Source organism: Curcuma longa, unplaced genomic scaffold, assembly GCF_044706935.1.
Source record: "Curcuma longa cultivar G26 ecotype Majalengka, Jawa Barat unplaced genomic scaffold, ITB_CL_G26_1.1 contig_18397, whole genome shotgun sequence".
Lineage (NCBI taxonomy): Eukaryota > Viridiplantae > Streptophyta > Magnoliopsida > Zingiberales > Zingiberaceae > Curcuma > Curcuma longa.
In genome coordinates this window covers 119492-140734 of record NW_027430805.1, presented here as the reverse complement: position 1 = coordinate 140734, position 21243 = coordinate 119492, and the positions used below count along the sequence as shown (strand labels likewise).

The following is a 21243-nucleotide window of genomic DNA, read 5'->3' as shown; positions in this document are numbered from 1 at the left end:
CATCATTACCTGTGATAATCATGTCATCAACATAGACAAGCAAAGCAGTCACCTTCTCTTCTCGGCGCTTTAGAAAAAGTGTGTGGTCTGAGTTGCTTTGATAATATCCATACTTTTTCATGGCCGAGCTAAATCTCCCGAACCAGGCACGTGGCGACTGTTTTAATCCGTACAGAGCTTTTTCCAATTTACAGACCATTCTTTCCCCAGAGGAAACTGCATAGCCAGGTGGAATTTCCATATAAACTTCTTCTTCAAGATCGCCATGGAGAAAGGCGTTCTTCACATCAAACTGGTGTAAGGGCCAGTCTAAATTTGCCGCCAATGATAATAATACTCTGACAGTATTCAATTTAGCAACTGGTGAGAATGTCTCCGAGTAATCCACGCCATAAGTTTGCGTAAATCCCTTAGCCACGAGCCGTGCTTTGTACCGGTCAATTGATCCATCGGCTTTGTATTTAATAGTGAACACCCACTTACATCCCACAGGTTTTTTTTGTTCCAATGGAGGAACCAACTTCCAAGTTTTGTTCTTCTGTAACGCCTCTAGCTCTTCCTGGACTGCTCGTGCCCACTTTGGATCAGTTAGGGCCTCTTCAATACTGTTTGGGATGTGATGAGAGGATAATGTTTGTGTAAATTCCTTGATGATAGTAGGTAAGCTCTGGGTGGACACATAGTTTGCAACTGGATATTTGGATCTTCTTTCATGCTCATCAGGAGAGTACCTCTTTGGCGGAATTCCTCTATTGGCTCTGCTAGGTAAATCATAACCAGAGATACCCAAGTTGTTATATTTAGAGTGAATGATAGGAGTGCTTACCTCAGGAATATTCTCAGTAGTGGGAGTTTCTTCAGGCGTTGGTTCTAGCATAAGAGAGGGGGCAGGTTGTATTTCTTCATATGGTTGGTTGGCGTCACTGGTCATATGTTCATCAGTTTCAACGTTGATTCCTGGTGCTACTTCGGCGGGAATTTCTTGTGTTGCATCTGCACCGCCATTTTCAGTTGCTACTATTCTTTCACCTGCTAAGAACCAACTTGGCTCTTCACTTGTAATCTCCCCCTGAAGAGCAGAGTTTGGTATTGCTACTTGGAAGAAAGGCTCAGATTCCAAAAAAGTCACATCCATAGAAGTATACATGCGACGATTAATGGGATCAAAACACCGGTATCCTTTCTGATGCAATCCATAGCCCAAAAACACACATCGAATGGCACATGGATCAAGTTTTGTTCGTTGGCTTCTATGCAAATGGACGAAGGCCACACACCCAAACACACGCGGAGGAAGCATGAGGATGGAAGGCAAAGATACATGAGTAGACATAACCTGCACAGGGGTCTTAAACTCAAGAATTTTTGAAGGCATCCTGTTCATCAGGTATACTGCAGTAGCAACAGCATCACCCCAATAACGGCTCGGTACATTGGTGCCAAGAAGAAGTGCACGTGCCGTTTCTAAAATATGCCGGTTCTTCCGTTCTGCAATACCATTTTGCTGTGGAGTTTGTGGACAAGATGTTTCCTGGATAATTCCATGTTGTTGAAAATATGCTCGAAATTTATTGTTGACAAACTCTTTTCCATTATCTGACCGAAAGACCTTAATAGTAGCAGCAAATTGAGTCTGTATCATAGCGTGAAATGATTGAAAAATAGAGAAAACTTCATCTTTACTCTTCATCAGGTAGAGCCATGTCATGCGAGTACAATCATCAACAATAATCAAAAACCAACGAAATCCAGAAGAAGTGGTGATTGGTGAGGGTCCCCAAACATCAGAGTGTATCAAAGAGAAAGGAACATCAGTTTTCTTCATCTTTGGTGGATAACAAACTCTATGACTTTTTGCCAAAATACAAGTTTCACATCTTAAAGTTTCATAGCTGGAATGAGAAAATAAATCTGGAATTAAATGCCGTAAATAACCGAATGACGGATGCCCCAACCGTTGATGCCATAGCCAAACATGTTCTTCTTGGTTACTAACATTATTTGCGCGACCATAACTGAAGTCATCGATGTAATACAACCCCCCTCTCTTAGTACCACGCCCAATTATCTCCTTGCTGAGAATATCCTGGAAAAGACAGAATTTCGGATACATTAGCACAATACAATTCAACTCATCAGTGATTTGACTGACTGACATCAATTTATTTGACAAAGATGGAACTAATAATGTGTGAGATAGAGAAAGAGAGGGTGATATTGAAACTGTGCCGGCTCCAGTAACTGGATGTGCAACTCCATTGGCATTGGTAACATAAGTTCGTCTTGGAGGTGTGATTTTAGAAAAATCACTAGAGTCAAAAGTCATGTGATCGGTAGCCCCGGAATCAATAATCCACTCACAGGTACTTGACTTCTTAGAGACATAAAGAGCTTGTCCAGAGTTACCTCCATCGCCATCTAGAGCAGATGGGTCTTTGATAGGAATGAGAGATAGGTGGGGTTCTGCAACAGCTACAGCAACACGCCCTGTGTTTCCAACGGAATTCTCCTTCTCCTGTTTCTTCTTGGCTTGTAGCTCATGCCACCAGTCCGGATAGCCATGTAGTTTGAAGCATACATCGCGAGTGTGTCTCGTATTGCCACAATGAGAACACTTTCCCCCTTCTGGTTGGCCTTTGGATTTAACCGTGGATCCATTCCTTACTAGATGTGGCTGGTATGCTCTGATGCCTTTAGTAGCCATGACAGCACCATTAGAATTAATTTCTGATGTCAAAACACTTTTGCGGGTATCTTCTCTTCTTACAAAGGCATAGGCTTGCTCAATTGTAGGGAACGGCTTTAGCTCTAAAACATCACTTCTGATGTTATCAAACCTCTCATCTAATCCATCTAGAAATATATACACCCTTTCTTCTTGGACAATGGAATTATATTTCTGTATATCACGTGCACACTCCATCGGGTTTGGCCGGCGGAAGTCAATCTCCCGCCATAATCCTTGTAGATCATTATAATATTTCTCAAGGGATCCACCCTCTTGTCGCATTCGAGACACACGCCGCCGTAGATCATAAACCTGAGACGAGTCAGAACCATCATAGAAGGTTGTAGCAATAGAATCCCAAACCTGTTTGGCTGTGACAAATCGAATGAAGTTTCCGACCAATGATGGTTCCATGGAATTAATCAACCATCCCTTTACGATGGCATTCTCTGTTCGCCATTTCCGAAAGGATGGGTCTGTGTCCGAGGGTTGTGAAATATCTCCGTTGATATATCCCAGTTTGTCTTTGCCTGAGATATACATCTCAACTATTTGAGACCATAAGGCATAGTTGGAGTTGGTCAGCTTGATGGTTATGGGTATTGTCGTGGATTCAGTAGTATTGTTGGTGGTAATGGGTATTGTCGTAGATTTAATCATGGTTTGGTCGTCCATGATTTGGAGAAGAAGAAGCCTCCACAGAAAAAAAACTCAAGGATGCTCTGATACCATGTAGGTTAATAGAAATCAAAAGTACTCCTTTATTCAGTAATTGTATCTGATATATATACAACCAGATAGAGAGATTCAAGGACCTATATTTGGCTATACATGATATGGGGCATGATTACAGCTAATCTATTATGGGAACGAATATTTACAGCTGTAATATCTACCATAATTTATATCTACCATAAACAGAATGACACACGCTAACAAACCGAATCCCTCCTCTCCTCGGGCACGGCACCCTGCAGCATCCATGAATGCATCCATGAATGCACAAACCTCCGGTACATGACCTCATCTATCTATTAATCGCCGCGTACATACCTCCGGTACATGACCGGGACGATGCCGGCGCGCCACTGGGCGATCTTCATGAAGGCCGGCTTGGACATGTCGAAATGGGGCCTGGGAGGGTTGCACCAGCCGCCGTTGTCGGAGGGCAAGGCCCAGTTGGGCGGGCAGAGGTTGGTGGCGGTGACGGTGACGATCGGAGACCCACGGTAGCAGTACTGCGACTTCGCGCACCGGATCTGGAAGCATCTACCGCAGGAGAATCCGCCCAGGTACAGCACCGTGCTCAGCGCCGCCGTCGCCGTCCCGTACCCGGTGCTGAACAGGTTCCCGAAGCCGCATGCTCCGCCTGCAGGAATCAATAACACTGAATTTAACTGCAGAACCATGCACGAGTACTGCTGGTGAGATATAGCGGCGTACGGCGTACCCATGGTCTCCGACGCCGTCTCGTCGCCGTAGAAGGTGGCGTGGGCGTATCTCCAACGGCCGGGTCGGAAATTGGGAAGTTTAGGTACCTTCGGCAACGTTAAAGCCGACGACGTGGTGGCCGTGCCGAGGAGGAGGAGAACGAGGAAGACTTGCCACAGCGGGGAGGGCGCCATTGCTCCTGCCTGGCCGATCATCTCCTGCACCAGCTGCCAATTAAAAGATGGAGATGGATGCCGCCTAGCTCCCCTTGAATTTTGTGGATAAATAGGGCGACTTCCATCAATATTTAATCAATCAGTTCCAATAATTAATTTGATCGAGGACGAAGATTTTTTTAAAAGAAGGGAAAGTTTCTCTCTCGATCGAGCTAAATTAAATTTGGAACGTGCTTGCAGGTTTATATCATATATATTATATAAAATCGTGCTAGAAGCTAACTCGTTTCCTGCTGCTTAATTTCTTTATATTGGTGATTAGTTAAATGTCAAAATTCCTCGAGTCCAATTAAGATTAAAGAAATGTTGTGATTCAGAACACCGATGAGTTGATGGATGTCCATGATCGAACATCAAAAACATCAATTGACAATTGATATAAAACTTTAAGATGGATGAAATTCCAAAAGGACAAGTGGCTTTTCGTATCACGTTCAGATGCAGTTTTCTTGCATGGAAAGCATCTTAACAAAAGAAATATACTGCAAAGCAAAATATGTGATTTCCCCGTGAACACAACTTGCATAAGATTCAGAACATTTTAGGAATGAACGTTGATAGAACAGATCCAAGCATAGCAGTCAAATACATGATACAGAAATTCTCTTAACAATGATTCTTTGCAATCGCAATCACAGGAATCAGAGATTTACAGTTAAAACACACACATCATGTCTAGTTGTACAACATAGATTCCTATTTTGGTTTGGGCTGTGTTGCAGCTTCTGAAGGTTGTTGATGGTCGATAGGTACATCGTTAGACTCTTCTGCGAGCTCCGATGCGCTTGTTGATGGTTTGGCGCCAATGGACATCAAGTTTTTAAACCATGCACCTTGAAATCTAGGGCTACCTCTATTAGAATTGCTCGGGGATTCTGGTGTACCCTCCTCTGAATTTGGATTTGAAGCTAAACCAGCCATAAATCTGTAAGCCACTTTGCTAGCAGTTACAATTTCTTGTTTTGCTTGCCGCAGCTGAAAAAGTGGACATGTTGGAGAACAAAAAAAAAGCTGTTAGGTGAAACTATAAACTCATCTCGAAATAAAATGAATCATATGCAAGTATATGTATTTCAGAAGCCAAGAACCAAGAAGCTCAGTGACTGATATATGCTTTTAGCCAAGGCCTAGCGGTACTAATTACCCTACATATGAGACAGACTGAGAAACATAGTATGTTCATACGATTGCAAATACCCAAAGCAGGCTATATGGTGAACACATGACTAAAGAACTTGCAGCAATAAATGAATACATAGCAAATGGTCAAGTACCCTGAATGCTGCATTTCCTGCAACTACCACAGCAGTATCACCAGCATTAGCAAACCGATTAATCCAGCCTGTAAGTGCACAATTAGGAGAAATGCTTTATAGATAAACTCTAATACCAATAAAAAGAGAATCTATCTGGTAAGTATTTATCCAAAATCTACAGATATATTATTCCAATCCATCCCAGCAACAAGAAGAATGACTATGTATCCCAATTCACATGAGAAAGAAACCTAGAAATGTCATTACTACTCAGCCTAAAGACAGAAAAGAATTTCTACTAGATATTTAGACACAGATACTAGAGAATAGATGTTCTCATTCATATGTTTATTCGAAAATCAAGAATTAAGTTCTTACTCGAGTGAGTTCTTCTATCTTTAATGGTCTGGCTTGTTCAAATAGTGAATAGAATGGATGTCAGTTTTTACAGGAAGTGTTGACGATTGGAGCCTAAAAATAGAGGCCCCTTAACATAATTAAGCATGTAATGTCTTCTATCTTTTAATCTCCACTCTTATATTCCTCTCTCCATGTTTTCTTTTCCTACTCTCTCCTGTTCAGTCTTCCCTCCTATCTACCAGTTCTATGTCAACGATCATTCTCCTATTCAAAAACTTAATTGGAGCACAAATTCTGTTTTTGGCTAAAAACATTTCAAGACAATCTCAAGCTTGATAGTCATGATCTGCTCAATAAATGAAGAAAAGAGTTTTCTATGGACTCCTTTACCCTTCAAACACTTTTTCAACATTAATCAATTCCTTTTATAACTATGGAATGCATAACTTTAACTTATTTTCTCTTATTTTACCATCTATTGGAGCTATAACAAGCACCAGTTCAAAGTTTTATGCTATTTCAGTGGGTCAGACCAACCCAAACTCTTAATGTATTGCCACAGGCTTGCTTTAATCTAATATCAATAATTTTATATCTTTGTAAGTTGTTATAAAGTTAACTAATCTGTGGTTGAATTTAAATTAACTAGAATCATATATTTCATACTTCAAATAATCTATCGTTAATTATAGTATTAGTTATTTTGATAGTTATAACATTCTATAATTTATGGATAAATTATTATAGTTAAATTTAAGTATATATTAATTAACCTTTGAGTTAATATTAAAAAATCTAAATAGTTAAACTTACAATTTAAAATTAATCATATACCTTATAATAAAATTTAACTATTAAATTAATTAGGTTTACTTGATATAAAGATTAATATATGCATGTGACATATCTGAAACCATATGAAAAATAAAATATATGCTCAGATATCTATTTTATGATGATTTCATATTTTTAAACTAATTTATATTGACATCATATTATAAAATTAAGTCCATAGAGTTTATTTATGAAATCAGTAGAGTGTTATTGTTTAGTATGGTAGGTCATTAATTCAGACATTTATAACTTTTTAAAGATTTTTTTCAAAATTTAATTTAATTGACTATCAAATCGCTATATTAATATTTTTAAAGTGAACAAACCATGTGAAAGGAGATCACAGAGTGAAACTAGTCTGACATCAGTTTAGCACTCTCTGAAGCATGTCAAAGCGTGTTGAAGTAATGGTCATGAAGTTCGAATCAGGAATGAAAATTTCAACACATACTTTAAACCTTGTACCTCTTCTTGTAAATACTTAACATTTATTATTTTATCTTTTCTAGTAAAACTATACATCATATACATATAATTACAGATTCAAGAGATTAAAAATTCTGATTTAAGAATGCTTGCCAGAGTTACCTCTATCCAACTTCATTATTTTTTTCAATGTTATATTCAAATACTGAAATATTTAAACTTGCATTTCATGTATATTCAATCATAGTTTTACCAAGCTTAAAACCTTTGGCTCTGACACTTGTTTCTACAATTAAAATTCTGAGTCTATGCTTGAATAGCTTTTATCAAAAAGAACTACAAATCCAAAAAATACTAAATTTGCCATGTCACAAAAGGGGTAATGATATTACCAGGAAGCTTTGGGACACCTAGCTTTTCACAGAATGTGTCACAGAAATGATTGCAGTTCTTTGATAAAAGATCATATGACTGTCCCGGCCATGTTCGACTAAGCTCTCTCAAAATTTGATTTACTTTGAAAATGGAGCAATCTGTTTCTCCCAGAACGATTCTCTCACGGTAGGTATACATAGGATTTCTACCTGGGGGACAACTGAAAACTCCAGAGCCTTGTTCACAAAATCCAAATGACCATTCCTCATCTCCATAAACCTGTCAGAATAAAAGTAACATGATAACCAAGCAAGAGAAAATAAACATTCAAATTGCACATACTTTGGCCCAAATAGAGATACAACCATGAGTGTAGGAACTCTTGAAGAACTGATAAGGGAAATTTTAAATTATTTCATCATAAAAATTAGAGATAGAGACTTCCATTTCCTGATTAAGCATTCTCCCAACTGTAAAAAGAAACATAAATTATGGAAGAGTAATATTTCTGAAGTAGACTACATTACTAGATTAGGGTCAAATGACAGGAATAACTTATATTCTTGCTGCTTCAAAAAAGAAAAATTTACTCATATTTTTTTGACCATCCAAAAAAATTGGTATTGGGATGAACTAGGTAAAACAACTAGAGATCAGATGTCTCAGATCAGTAAGACTGGTTAAATCAGAATTGTTAGGAAAAATTAAAAACACAAGTGGAAAATTATATAATTTGATATAAAAAGAAACAAATGAACAAATGATGTAGCATAGAAACACCATATAAATAATGAATTGTAGAATGAATGAATTTATTATTAGGTTAATAATATTATTATTACTTAATAAAATATTATCCATAGAAAATATCCAATAATATTATCCTAAATGTATATCATTTAGATTATTGGTAGATAATAAATGACATTTTATTAGTAATAAAAAACAATAAATATTAAATAAAACAAATCCATTTACTAATACAAAATATAAAATTAGTATTAATATATTATTTACTAAATAGATATTATTTAATATTCAATATTGGTGAGAAGGGCTTTTGTGACAGTATTGACTCAGAGATGCAATATATTCTCTCTATCAATAGTGCTAACTCTCAATTAGCACTGAATGAATAATACATGGATAAGGTGTTTGTCCTACATAAATGGTATGTTGAAGGTTATTTTGTTGATGTCACAACAAATCTTAGGTGGTAGGCGGTAAGTAATTCAACTTAGAATTCATGAAAGCAACAAGGATTCTATCCCTCTCTCTCCTATATGTCTTTACTAGTATTCAAGCTATGATCATGATATAGTTAGCTAGATTGTTCAAGTTTATCAAAATCAGTTAGTTTGACAAAGCTTCAATCAGCTCCATCTTTTGAGCTTTCAATCAATTCAATCTATTTCCAAATGCAATCAACTCATTTCTAGCTAGGAAATTTCTTTGAATCTCCATCTTCTTTAAACTTATTCATCGATCTACATAAGATGACCAATTTTTCAGAAGGTAAAGGCTCAGCCTTTGTCTATATCTTTCCAACTCAAGTGATCATATTGGTATCGGTTGATTTTGACAGCCATGTTGCATAGTATTGTTGTAAAAAATAGTATACATTTCCGGATTTGCAGATCTCTAACTCAATCTCAGCAATCAGTTTGACTGGACAACCATAGTTGAAATCAAGTGAACAGGAAATGTTAGGAAGTGAAATGCACTAAAACAACAGAGGTATCCCATGGGGGATACCTATTGCTAATTCCATTACAAGGCTTGCCTCATTAGCCAGATCCAATCCCTATATCTTATTTGAGCCACACAAGCCGTTTGGCAAATCCTGCAGTAGGCACTTCTGTCAGACAAAAACAACTAGAAGTCGAATAAGGGGATGAGCATACACGAGCAAGGAGCAAATCCCTTCATTCTAGTCAACAAATCACTGTCGTCCAGTACCTGATGTAATTGATAAATATGTGTGTGTTCCAGTTGAGAATGGACACAAATGGTGAACAACCCAGTTGCACATACAATGGATCAAATTTTCAGTGATTATGATTACAATAAATGTCTAGTCGCTTTTTCCTAAATATAAGAATGAGTCAGACCCCCAAAAAAAAACACAGAACAGAGGCCTTATGGTCTGTCCTGCAGATAAGAATAGGTACTCTCTTTCAGGATTAAAATAAAGAAAATAATATAAAACACTCCCAATAAATGGGAAAAGGAATTTAAAAGGCCACAATTTTAAATCAAAGATGAAACAATTAAAAAATGAAGCAATTCACAAGAGTGTGCAATATTATACAAATATATTACTTGATACTAGTGCATATTCTTTACACACTATGTTAGCATTTTCACTTGACTAAATCCATTAATATATTATTTGTGATCCATAATTAGATCCATAATAATTTTTCTTAGAAGTCTATATGTTTTATTATAACAATTTTTCATATACATATATTGTAAAAATTCCAAATGTAAGTATATTTCTTGAATTCACTTGCACTAACTAGGGTTAGTTAATGAAAATATTATGTATTCTCAAAGTTTTAACAAAGCAATCCATTTTAATGCATCTATCCTGACAAGTTTATCCAAACCTATTCATTTCTTTTTCACACATCTTCAGTTAACTTCTGTACCCATTGGTAATGGATAACATAGTCATCCCAAACACAAATCCATGTCTAGTTCCATGCAAGTAAAGAAGAAGAAAAAAACCAAGAATTTAGGAATTAAGTTTTAGTTGTATAATTTTTCCAGTTGTGCTAGCATTGCAAAGCAAATGTTTTTTGGTTCAGGCCATCCATTTCCAACCAACTGGATGACATAAAAATGCATACTAAAGCCAAATAGGATATGATAGATAACTTGCCTTCATAATGTTAACCTTAAGTAATCATCCTGTAATGTTATATCAAGTTAAATTATTCTAACATATTCCTAGTGCATTTATATTCTATATCTATTTCTTTGTTTTTCTTCTCATTTTTTGATACAAATCGCTCTAACTACTGTAATTTTTAAATAGCAAAATCAACTTAAATTGAACATTCTTACTAAAATATCATTGCTAAGCTAAAAAAAGTCTAATCATGTGGTTGTTCCTATAGTAATTAAATTGTTCAGTATATTTTCATGAAGTGTCAGATAATTCTGTGCATAAAATAATCACGTAATATGATATATTATTTCATAAATAGCTGTATGAGTGTACTATACAACAATTATCAATATTTTCTAAGTACTTCAATAATAGCCTTTTGCTATAAACACTTTATGCATCTGGGTTTGGATGCTCTTATGTGGATTTGGGACAATGCTTGTTTGGACTACTGGGTTTATGTTCTGTTTTCTTGGCATGGATATTGACATGGGCTCATGCCTTTGGCTAATTTGATTCAATGGAGAGATAAGTCAGTGACTCTTTTCATTGTGCAAGCAAGATTGGTTGGATTAGCCCACTTTTCTATAGATTACATATTATGAGGTATCTTACACTTTTAGCAATTAATTGGCTATATCTTACCAATTATTTATTGGGATTACCCATCTAATATTGCTATCCCTTACCTCATGACAACCTGCTATTGTAGGATATCTTGCCGATGTTATGATATGACATTTTACCAATTATATACAAATACCAACAACATCAGATAATTTAATGCTTCAGAGAGTCTTCTTGCTCAAGCCTGTCAATTTTGTGGCCCAACCTCTTTCCCACTTGCAGTGTAGAATGAAGAAGATCATGGAAGAATTTAACAGCATTAAATAAAGAGACAATGATGACAGTGGGAGACAGTGTCAGGGCTAGTCATGGATAGTGGTCTCAGTGCTATACATCTATTCTGCCACTTTTTTTCCCCACTCTTCAACCTATTTCACCATTTTCCCACTTTTCTTCTTTCCACTCTTCTACCTATTATACTTCTGGCATCTCTTTGTTTTGTTGTTTGAAATAACAGGCTATAACTCACTAGAAAACACCTTGACTGATCAATAATAAGAAAAGCAGCAAGAATAAGATAATTCATTGATTCAAACAGATCAGTGCTGCTTCTAATCAAGTCAGTCTTGTTCTGTCAATTCTACTCAAGTTGAGTGAGTTTTTCAAACATTATCATAAGATGTCCAATTTCTTCAACAGAATTAGACAGCAAAAGACATAGTTACCAACCAGTAGACATGAAGTTTATGAGTTAATCAAACCATCACAACCTCGATTGTGATAATAAAGTGAAGTGATAAAAACATAGTAACTCCTTACAGATTTTAAGCAACACTTAATCTCTAAGGCTATATTTGGATCTGAAAAAAAGGAAAGGATGGAAAGAGGAAGTAGCTTAAAGAAAAAAATGGAAGAAAAACAAAGGAAGAGCATAAGGAATTTTTTCGCCAATTCCATTGTTTGCATGTATAAGATGAAGAAACAATAGTATTTAACTTATTTGGTTACAATAGAAAATAGCGTGTTCACTCAATGCCTTAGACTTCCAGGTTTTTTCATTTGAGAATTAATCTTGGTCAAACTAAATATAATTACGTTGAATAAGATCAATGCAACATAGGACGAATTCAAAATTATCATCCTAACAACTGGAAGTAGGACCATATGGGAACATTAATTTATCACCACTTCTCATCTCTCTTTAGTCTTGTGTTTCCACTTCCATCTAATTTTGAGAAGGAAAACTTCTGCATTTGGAGGCAAGTGAACTATCTTCTCCACCATTCTTTTTTTCCCATTTTTTTAATCCAACCAAGATAACTTTACAATCCTTTTTCTTGTTTCTGACCAAAACAAAACAAGGAAAGGATTGGATAGTTGCCTGCCTTTCTCATTTTCCCTATCCACCTATGCATAACCTGAAGTTGCATTTTGGGAACTCTAGCAACAAAAAAAAAAAGACTAGATAAAGAAGTGGATAATTGTTTAAAAATTGATCAGTTAAAAGAGCATAGGTGACCAAAATGAACATTTAGTGAACACTAATAGGAGAGCATGTATTTGGCTAACCAAGAAATAGACTCAATAAAGAATGGTGAGATTCCAAGAATAACTCAGATTTTCAAATAATCTTTCTCATCAATAACAAGGATATCATCACCAAGAGAAATAGTGTCAGTTTATAAGCCAAACATCAGATTGCATTAAGTTGACTCACCAAATAAAGATAATAAATGAAAAAGAGTTCAGAAATTTAAAATAAGAAAGGCTTTCAGCAATTGTAGTGAGAAATGAACCCTGGGGAGCATTATTTTTCTTCTCCATATCAAGGTTGGATAACTAAGTGGTAAGTTCATAGTATAAACGTATATCACATAGTATTAAAGGAAGAAATTAGATGGCCCAAAGAAATGGGAAAGGATTATATGAACCATCCATAGTAGCACAACTCTTTCTTCACAACCCTATTACAGACTAAGAATCCAGTTGGTTGAGAAATCCACTCAGTGTATGTAATTCAGTACATGCCATAGATCTCTAGCAATCAGGTGTCTTTTTTTTTATATATGACACAATACCCTTACAAATCCCTACTGATTGATGGCATACATGATATAGATCACTCCAACAAAGACAGATGCACGACACTCCACCTGTCTACACACTGTCAATTTGTGCTGAAAGTCCTAACTTGAAAAGAATATAAAAATTGTGCTAAATCACACCCTAAACATCACCAAAATATCGTAGGAATTCTTGCTGGATGAAGCAATCAGTTTCATTCTCGTGCGATTTAACTTCAAACACAAGATAGGGGTTGAGTAAAAAAACTAATAATAGGGAATTATTCATGTAATTTTTTGAAGAACCTAAAAGGCTAAAACCGTTCCAGATCTCGAAAGGGACGACCTATTTTGCCCAACCAACCTATTTTCCACCAGGAAAAGGAGAGGAAGAACTACAAAGCAAGGGGAAAAAAGAGAAAGAAACCTGAATAGCGCTGTGGAAGATGCCGCCGAGTCCGATACGATCCTTAAAGATACGGTTGATCTGGAGGATGGTGTTGTTCGTCTTCTCCGATCCGCTGTTGGTCACGTCGTATACGTGCAACACTACCTCCGTCATCCTACACAATCTTCCCTCTTTTTCTTTCCGTTTTCTGCAAATCCCCTTCCTGCCTCCCTTTGCTCGCTCCTTTCTCTACCGCGACACAGTAGTCGATCTTCCCCTCCCCTTCCTACAATCAACAGGAGGAAAAGGAGGAAGAAGAAGAAGAAGAAGAAGAAGAAGAAGCGAAGTGAGATGGGAGGAGCAAGTGTCGAAGCGATCTGAAGCAGCGACGACAACGTTCGTGAGGAAACGATTTCGATTCCTTCCTCCCTGCACGACCAGGCGGCGAGTCCGTTCCTTTTATTTTATTTATTTTTTAATTATTCAGTAAATAAATGATTCATCCTGCATTTTTAGAAATAATAATAATAATAATAATAATAAATGAAAGTGAATAAAATAAAACCATTCTTAACTGGCCGATTTGTCAAGTAGCGCCGTGGCTCTGTGGCAATGGGCTGAAACCGTGATGATCGCCCACTTCTAGCGATGTGAATTTTATGAAAACCCCCCTCGACCTTAAAGAGAGTTGTAGAATAGATCGACCGCTTGTGACAGTCTGGCTACTTGACTTAGTTGAAAAAATAATAATTCCAATCAATTTCATGGACTCAATTCCATATAAGTTTCTCATCAATCACTAGGATAAATTGGAAAGCGTATGTAGCGGTCAACCTAGACGCCTAGTATTGTGATCCCTTTTAGAGAAAAATTCCTACAAATACGCCGTTGATCCCTATTTAGAGAAAAATTCCTACAAATACGCCGTTGTGATCCCTATTTAGAGAAAAATTCCTACAAATACGCCGTAGTTAGGGATCGAACCGTGGATATCTGACTTACAATCTGGATGTCCTACCGCAACACCATGGCCCCGGGGACGACATGACTTAATTAAAACTTAAGCACCTCGTGGTTCTGTCTCGTCTCTCTGAGTCTAAATATATTTCTCGAATATCTCATGATTCTGTCTTTGACTTTGAACATCTTCGAATTCTAAATCCTATTCTCAAACATCTTTGATTTTGAATCCGATTTAGAACACCATCTGACTCTAGATCCTACTATTAATCATGTTAAATTTTCCTCTTAAATCCATGTCTTGAGCTCGACCTTCTCTTTGTTTATGGGCCCAACTCAATCGGTCTATCCTTGACAATCACGTATTATAAAATTATGTTCAACCGATCAATTCGAAGTCGATGTTTGGCAGTGCGATTGTCAACGACTATAGCAAAAATTATGGACTACCCACGAGTTGAATTAAAAATATATAATAATGTATTAGATAACCCCAAGTTGGTTGTGATGGCTTATCTCGTATTTAATACCAAGAATGATTGGGTTTAGAGAGAATTGACTCCGATATTATTAGCATCTTATCGAGTATAAATTTTACTTCAGAGATGTTACATGTGAACTTCTATACAGGAAATTTAAATCCATATATGAAGAATTTAAAAAATTTATGATATTAAATCGTATGTCAAAATTTATCTGTGCTTTTTGATTTTATCTGAGTGGTTGATGAAAAACTTAATAAAATTAAATTAGTCACCTTCAAAATTAACCAGAGCATAAAAATTAAATATTTGAATTATAAAAAAATCATATACCTATTCTACTTCAAAAAAGGTAAAATCCGTCACCCAAATTATGATGGAGGAAGACATTGTCTCGGCTTCAACAATTCTGTTTCAACATAGTTGAGTTGGTTATCACAAAATAAAATTGTTGAAGTAAGTAAGAGCACGTAAAAAGGGATTTGGCATAGAGGGGTTCGACAAAGAGGGGTTCAGTGGAGAGGTTCACGGAGAGGAGGGGTTCATCGGAAAAGGGTTGGGCGGAGATGTTCGACGGAGAGGGATTTTAGGTTTTCGACGATGAAGGGTTTCAGAGGATAGGGAATTGTCGAGAGGGTTTTGGAGGAAAGAATCGACCGAGAGTTTAGGGATTTATAAATTATTAAATTTTTAAAGATATCGCACTGTACGTCGTTAATATTAAAACTTAATAATGCATTCTACATTTGAAATGCCCTTATAGTATTTTTTTTAAATAAAATACCTTTTTGATGATCATCATTTTATATTTTTATCCACTCATGATATTAATATTATTTTCTAATACCATGAGAATTTCTCATGTACCCGACGTTAATATATATCTATTCACTATTTTTGTCGATCTTTATCATTCTTCTCTCGTAAAGATACAAAAGGACAATAATTTTTTAATATTGATTTCCACATAGAGTATTATCTTTTTTTTTATTTTACCAAAAGACAATTCTTTCAATGTTAGTGGTCCCTATTCAACCACCATCATCCTCACTCAACCACAACTGTCCACTTCTATATGACGACAAAGTAAAATTTTAATATTTTTTAATTGGCCAATTGACAAGGACATAATCAATTTAGTTCTAAAAAAAATTTTATCAATCACTCATCAAAACTAAGATTCAATTAATCGATATTTAAAGAATTGAGAAGGCGTCCTTTTATAGTTCCAAGTTCAATTCTCTTTTGTAGTTTAGTAATGTGAATGTTATTTTTAAAAATTATATATTTTCGATAAAAAAATTTTTATTTTTAAATTTATAATTTAAAATATGTGATCATGTACATATAAGAATCAGATCTCTCGGAAAAATTCTGGATGTCTGAAACAGTTAATAGTATTATTTTATACTTCTTATTCATGAGTAATTAAATTTTTTATTTTAATATTTTTTTATATTTAATATTGTAATCCATCTTGTATCATAAAAGGAAAATTTTAAATAATTTAATTATAAATAAATAAATAATAAAAATTATAAAATAATATTATTTATTATTCTAGGTGTCTGAAATTTTTTTTTGACGCTCCGATTCTAATATCGTATATTTAAGACGCGCATAATATTATTTTTTATATATTTATCAAGATTGGTAGATATTTATTTTATTTAAGCGCATGCAAAAAATTATCATTATGGATATATATATATAAATTTATCCTTTTTATTAAATATTTTGTTTTCGACACCGTAGAAAAAGTTTAATTCAGTCGTATGCGCTATCGTACGCGGAGTTGATCGTCGACCGACGGCGACTGCTGTGGAAATTACGAAGAAGATGGAGGTCGCGGGCATCGGCCGAGTAAAAATTTCTATCTTTTCCCATACGGTGGAAAGCCAGCGTTGACCAAGGGGCCAGCAAAAAGGGCAGGGATGTGAGCCGGACGAGGAGAAGAAGACCAAGAAGCCAACTCGATCCTTCACGCGCTCGATTGACCTGTCGGCCAAAGTCCAGAGGTCTCTCCTTTTCTCCTCATCCCTCTTCTTCGCCGCCTTCTGAGCTGAGGATGGAAGCTAGGGGGAGCATATCCAGGGGATTCCGGTCCATGGAGGTAGCTACGTGCTGTACAACATCTACGGCAACCAGTTTGAGGTCAGCGCCAAGTACGTCCCGCCACTGCGCCCGCTCGGCCGAGGGGCTTGCGGCATCGTATGGTGAGAGAACTTCCCCTCATGCCTGTAAAGTTGCAACCTTTCCTTTTAGATCGGCTTCCTTCCTAGTGACTTGTCTGTTTGATCTATTTTCTAAGGTACAAACTTGTAGATCGCAAAGATTTGAGTAATAAATTACTAGATCGACCACTGCACACTTCTTTTGGAGAACAAATTGCCGACATCCTTATCAAGTCTCTTTTACCGCTAAATTGATGTTTTTGTATAAGAAATTGAGTATGATAGATATCTATACTCAAGCCTAAGGAGTAATATTAGATCAAATTATTGGAGGAGAACTGAGTCCAAAGCATGACTATTATTATGCCTATTTTTTTTATAATTAGTCGTGTTTAAGTCTATAACTATTAGATTGTTATCTATTTGATAATTAGTTAGATATCAAGTTTTCAACTACGTTCTTAATAACAGTTTTCGTAGCTTATATTTGTGGTATTAGTTAAATATACTAATTCTGCACTGCACAAGGATAAATTCATATATATTTGTTGTTGCAGTGCTGCAGTGAACTCACAAACTCGCGAAGAGGTAGCTATTAAGAAAATTGGAAATGCATTCGATAATCGTATTGATGCCAAGAGAACTTTGAGGGAAATAAAGCTTCTCCGTCATATGGACCATGAAAATGTGAGACTAAGTTATACCTGTTGAAACCTTATGTTAATCAATCATCTGACGAGATTTCAATCTTTTGCATTTTGTTAAATTATTCTCTTGGACAATCAGAACTAATGTACACCTAGGATTGTTACATTGCATTACCCATATTGATCAACCATTACCTATCTTTATTTTAAATATTAATGTGGTAAATATCATCTATCTTGTGAATTTGTTATACTTTTGTAGCAAAAATAAATTTGGAGAGCCGCTAGAAGTACACATTCAGTGTACTAAGAATGCAAATACAAGTGCAGTATCTCTTGCACCGCTATGTTTCCATCTGTTTTGAGAAAACTTAATGGTCTGGGAAAATTGCAACAGATGGTTGATTCTTCCATTATAATTCTCGCATGACCAAGTTTGAAAGACTATATGAAGGTTTCAATATTTGGCTTACACTATATTGCTTTTCCTGCTTTGCCTGATAATACTACCATCCTACTAGAAACGACCATAAAACAATCTATTGAACTTGGGTTTGAAGCTCTTTATTCCATCCAAAGATTCATCTTCAATAAGTTTTTGTAAATAAGATCGCTGTTTACTGTTTGGTGAGATATAATTTTGGTAGATTGATTTTGTCTGATTCACACCTTGTGATTTAATTTAAGTCATATATTGGTATTAGAATTTGATTGGAACTAAAACTTCTTTTTTGATGGTGTCGTGACAGGGTAAACTGATTTAAATTGGCTTGTAAGCTTAGTATAATAATGATTTACTTTAGATTCCTAATTTCCCCTTATGGCTAGATGGGGATATCTTGCCATCGTAATAAATTTAAAAACTCTTGTTTAGATTTTCTTCTTCATTACCCTCCCTCAAGATACTTAGCTAGATACATCTCCTTGAATGCTTGAGTACCTTGCTACTTCTCTCAGAGGAATCAGCTTTTTTTGTTCCCTAGTCCTCTAACCCATGGAGGCTCTCTTTTAACTTTATGAAGTTACCAGAGAAGGGCTAAGAAAACAAAAAAAAACTACACTAGAAGACACAAAAATCGATAACAAGAGAAGGAGAAGAATTTTGTATTCAATTTGAAGCTTGACTCCTAATGACCTCCTAAAGCACACAAAGAACCTCTAGCGTTGAGATATTTTCTTTTGGTTTTGTTTGCTGTTTTTGTTGTCTCTATTGATCTTAAGTAATTTTTCATTTGACATGTTTTTGAACTCTGTTGCTTAGTATTATCACTTTGTCCATGGCTCATCAAGCCTTCTTTTTATTAGAGTCGGCCACTTCTGTCAGTAATGTTTCATTTGACAAATTTTTTCCACTTCTGTTGGATTTGCTGAATGAAGTTCCCTTGTATGTCGCTTCTTCTCTGTTACAGGTTATTGGAATAAAGGACATCATACGCCCTCCTGTAAGGGAGAGGTTCAATGATGTGTACATCATTTATGAGTTAATGGATACCGACCTTAATCAGATTATTCGGTCGAGTCAGTCACTGGAAGATGATCATTGCCAGGTACGTGGATTGCAGCATGGTTGTATCACTTGTAGCTAAATATTTCTGTCATGTATTGATCTAATCCTAGCCTCTCTGAGCTTGCTGATTCCTTTTCCTTCTTTCTCTATTGTTTTTGATAGGCATTGTGATATTGGATGATGTGCTTTGTTGATTTTGACTCGGCTTTGAGACAAAATCAGTCATAATTTTCTAAAAAGGCTGATTACCAACTTGCATATTTTTAGCATTACTTTGGTAGATACATTGTCTGTTTTGTGCTACCTCTCTAGTTCTTAAACCCAACTTTCTTAATGGTTAAATTCAGTTTGATATAGATTGGTATTTATATGTATTTTCTTGCATTGTATCCTTTTGTTTTGATAAATTCTCTATTTCACATATTTAAGAACTTGAGAAAATGATTACTATCTTTGCATTGTATCCTTGAAGATTAACATTGTTTTATCCTGCAGTACTTCCTGTATCAAATTCTCCGCGGTCTGAAATACGTGCACTCTGCGAACGTCTTGCATCGCGATCTTAAACCGAGCAATTTATTCGTAAATGCAAATTGTGATCTGAAACTTGGAGATTTTGGACTTGCAAGAACGACTTCTGAAACAGATCTAATGACAGAATACGTCGTCACTCGGTGGTATCGGGCACCCGAGCTGCTACTTAATTGTTCAGAGTATACCGCGGCAATAGACATATGGTCAGTAGGGTGCATACTTGCTGAAATTGTGATGAGGCAACCTCTGTTTCCTGGGAGAGACTATGTCCAACAACTAAGGGTAATCACTGAGGTAAGCCTATCATACATTTTCAAGCATGAAATTGTTTCAACTTACGATTGAACTGAACTGAGACATGCTTTCCATGGTTACAAAAGCTGATAGGTTCGCCAGATGAATCGAGCCTTGGGTTTCTCCGGAGCGAAAATGCTCGAAGATATGTGAGACAGCTACCGAGGTATCCAAGACAGAATTTTGCTCAGAGGTTTCCCATGATGTCTTCTGGAGCTCGTGATTTGCTAGAAAGAATGCTGGTTTTCGATCCGAGCAGGCGAATTACAGGTATATACGATGAGTTTTCATGGTTTATCGGTTAAGGTCCCTCACAAGCCGCTGCTTCTTTGGTTGCAGTCGACGAGGCTCTGCGCCACCCTTATTTGGCACCCCTTCACGACCTAAACGACGAGCCTGTGGCCGCCTCGCCCTTCAGTTTCGATTTCGAGCAACCGAATTTCACGGAGGAGAACATCAGAGAGCTCATCTGGCGGGAATCTTTGCTGTTCAATCCCGGCCAATGACAAGGATATTTACATGTACGGTTTAGGAAATGACTGATCGATAGCCTGTCGGAGTGGATTTGATCCTGAATGCCTATGTAATTTGGCAAAAACATTGGAAGAAGGAGCTATTTTGTGTGGTGTGGTAAGTCTTGTCTGGGTTTGATGTGACGGGGTAACAGACGATCCGACCTGGTCAATCTCGGGGTCCGGGGTCAACATCACCCTACAGACCAAAGTCTAGTCGTCCCTTACGCGGCCCACTTGACCCGTTTAGCTAATCCCGTTTACTCGGCCTACTCGGGTATTCACTCCTCTTACTCGGATAAGTTCAATTATAGCTGGTCTGGGGTATCCCGCCTCACTTCACCATTAGCACAGGTATCTTCTTGTCTGATTCACTTAGCTTACTCAGGCTAATTAATTTACCCGGCCTGATCGGGCATTCATCCCATTTACCCGGATGAGCCCAGTTATCACTGGTCCTGGGTATCTGTATCACTCCGACGTTAGTGCCCAGGTCATTTATTGTTCGACCTATTCTGGTTTACTCAATTTGTTCGGTTCACTCAAACTACTCAGTCTACCCGGTCAGCTCAT

The 21243-nt window shown here is 36.6% G+C and overlaps 3 protein-coding genes across 3 annotated transcripts; 1 reads left to right on the top strand and 2 right to left on the bottom strand.

Moving 5' to 3' along the window:
• Positions 1-3620: 3620 nt before the first annotated feature.
• Positions 3621-4353, bottom strand: LOC141816832 (putative expansin-A30). The gene is made up of 3 exons (XM_074704559.1): positions 4179-4353; positions 3782-4097; positions 3621-3699 (listed from the first exon to the last, which is right to left on the bottom strand). The coding sequence occupies exons 1-3, from the start codon at positions 4351-4353 to the stop codon at positions 3621-3623; spliced, it is 570 nt and encodes a 189-aa protein (XP_074560660.1).
• Positions 4354-4985: 632 nt separating this feature from the next.
• On the bottom strand, positions 4986-14018 carry LOC141816852 (deSI-like protein At4g17486). Its single transcript, XM_074704582.1, has 4 exons — positions 13600-14018; positions 7664-7925; positions 5670-5737; positions 4986-5370 (listed from the first exon to the last, which is right to left on the bottom strand). Exons 1-4 carry the CDS (start codon positions 13732-13734, stop codon positions 5092-5094), a joined length of 744 nt encoding a protein of 247 aa, XP_074560683.1. The 5' UTR covers positions 13735-14018; the 3' UTR covers positions 4986-5091.
• Positions 14019-16841: 2823 nt separating this feature from the next.
• Positions 16842-20792, top strand: LOC141816835 (mitogen-activated protein kinase 6-like). Its single transcript, XM_074704561.1, has 6 exons — positions 16842-17218; positions 17734-17863; positions 19233-19370; positions 19826-20158; positions 20245-20428; positions 20498-20792. The coding sequence occupies exons 2-6, from the start codon at positions 17849-17851 to the stop codon at positions 20662-20664; spliced, it is 837 nt and encodes a 278-aa protein (XP_074560662.1). The 5' UTR covers positions 16842-17218; positions 17734-17848; the 3' UTR covers positions 20665-20792.
• The last annotated feature ends 451 nt before the right edge of the window (positions 20793-21243 follow it).

Coding starts and splice junctions, on each gene's coding strand:
- LOC141816835 (XM_074704561.1), top strand. Junction 19,371..19,825: donor TGGAAGATGATCATTGCCAG/GTACGTGGATTG, acceptor TTTATCCTGCAG/TACTTCCTGTATCAAATTCT. Junction 20,159..20,244: donor AACTAAGGGTAATCACTGAG/GTAAGCCTATCA, acceptor TGGTTACAAAAG/CTGATAGGTTCGCCAGATGA.
- LOC141816852 (XM_074704582.1), bottom strand. CDS start 13,734: ATGACGGAGGTAGTGTTGCACGTATACGACGTGACCAACAGCGGATCG. Junction 5,738..7,663: donor AGGTGTCCCAAAGCTTCCTG/GTAATATCATTA, acceptor GTGCACTTACAG/GCTGGATTAATCGGTTTGCT. Junction 5,371..5,669: donor CAGGAAATGCAGCATTCAGG/GTACTTGACCAT, acceptor CCACTTTTTCAG/CTGCGGCAAGCAAAACAAGA.
- LOC141816832 (XM_074704559.1), bottom strand. CDS start 4,353: ATGGCGCCCTCCCCGCTGTGGCAAGTCTTCCTCGTTCTCCTCCTCCTC. Junction 4,098..4,178: donor GACGGCGTCGGAGACCATGG/GTACGCCGTACG, acceptor TGATTCCTGCAG/GCGGAGCATGCGGCTTCGGG. Junction 3,700..3,781: donor GTCCCGGTCATGTACCGGAG/GTATGTACGCGG, acceptor TGGATGCTGCAG/GGTGCCGTGCCCGAGGAGAG.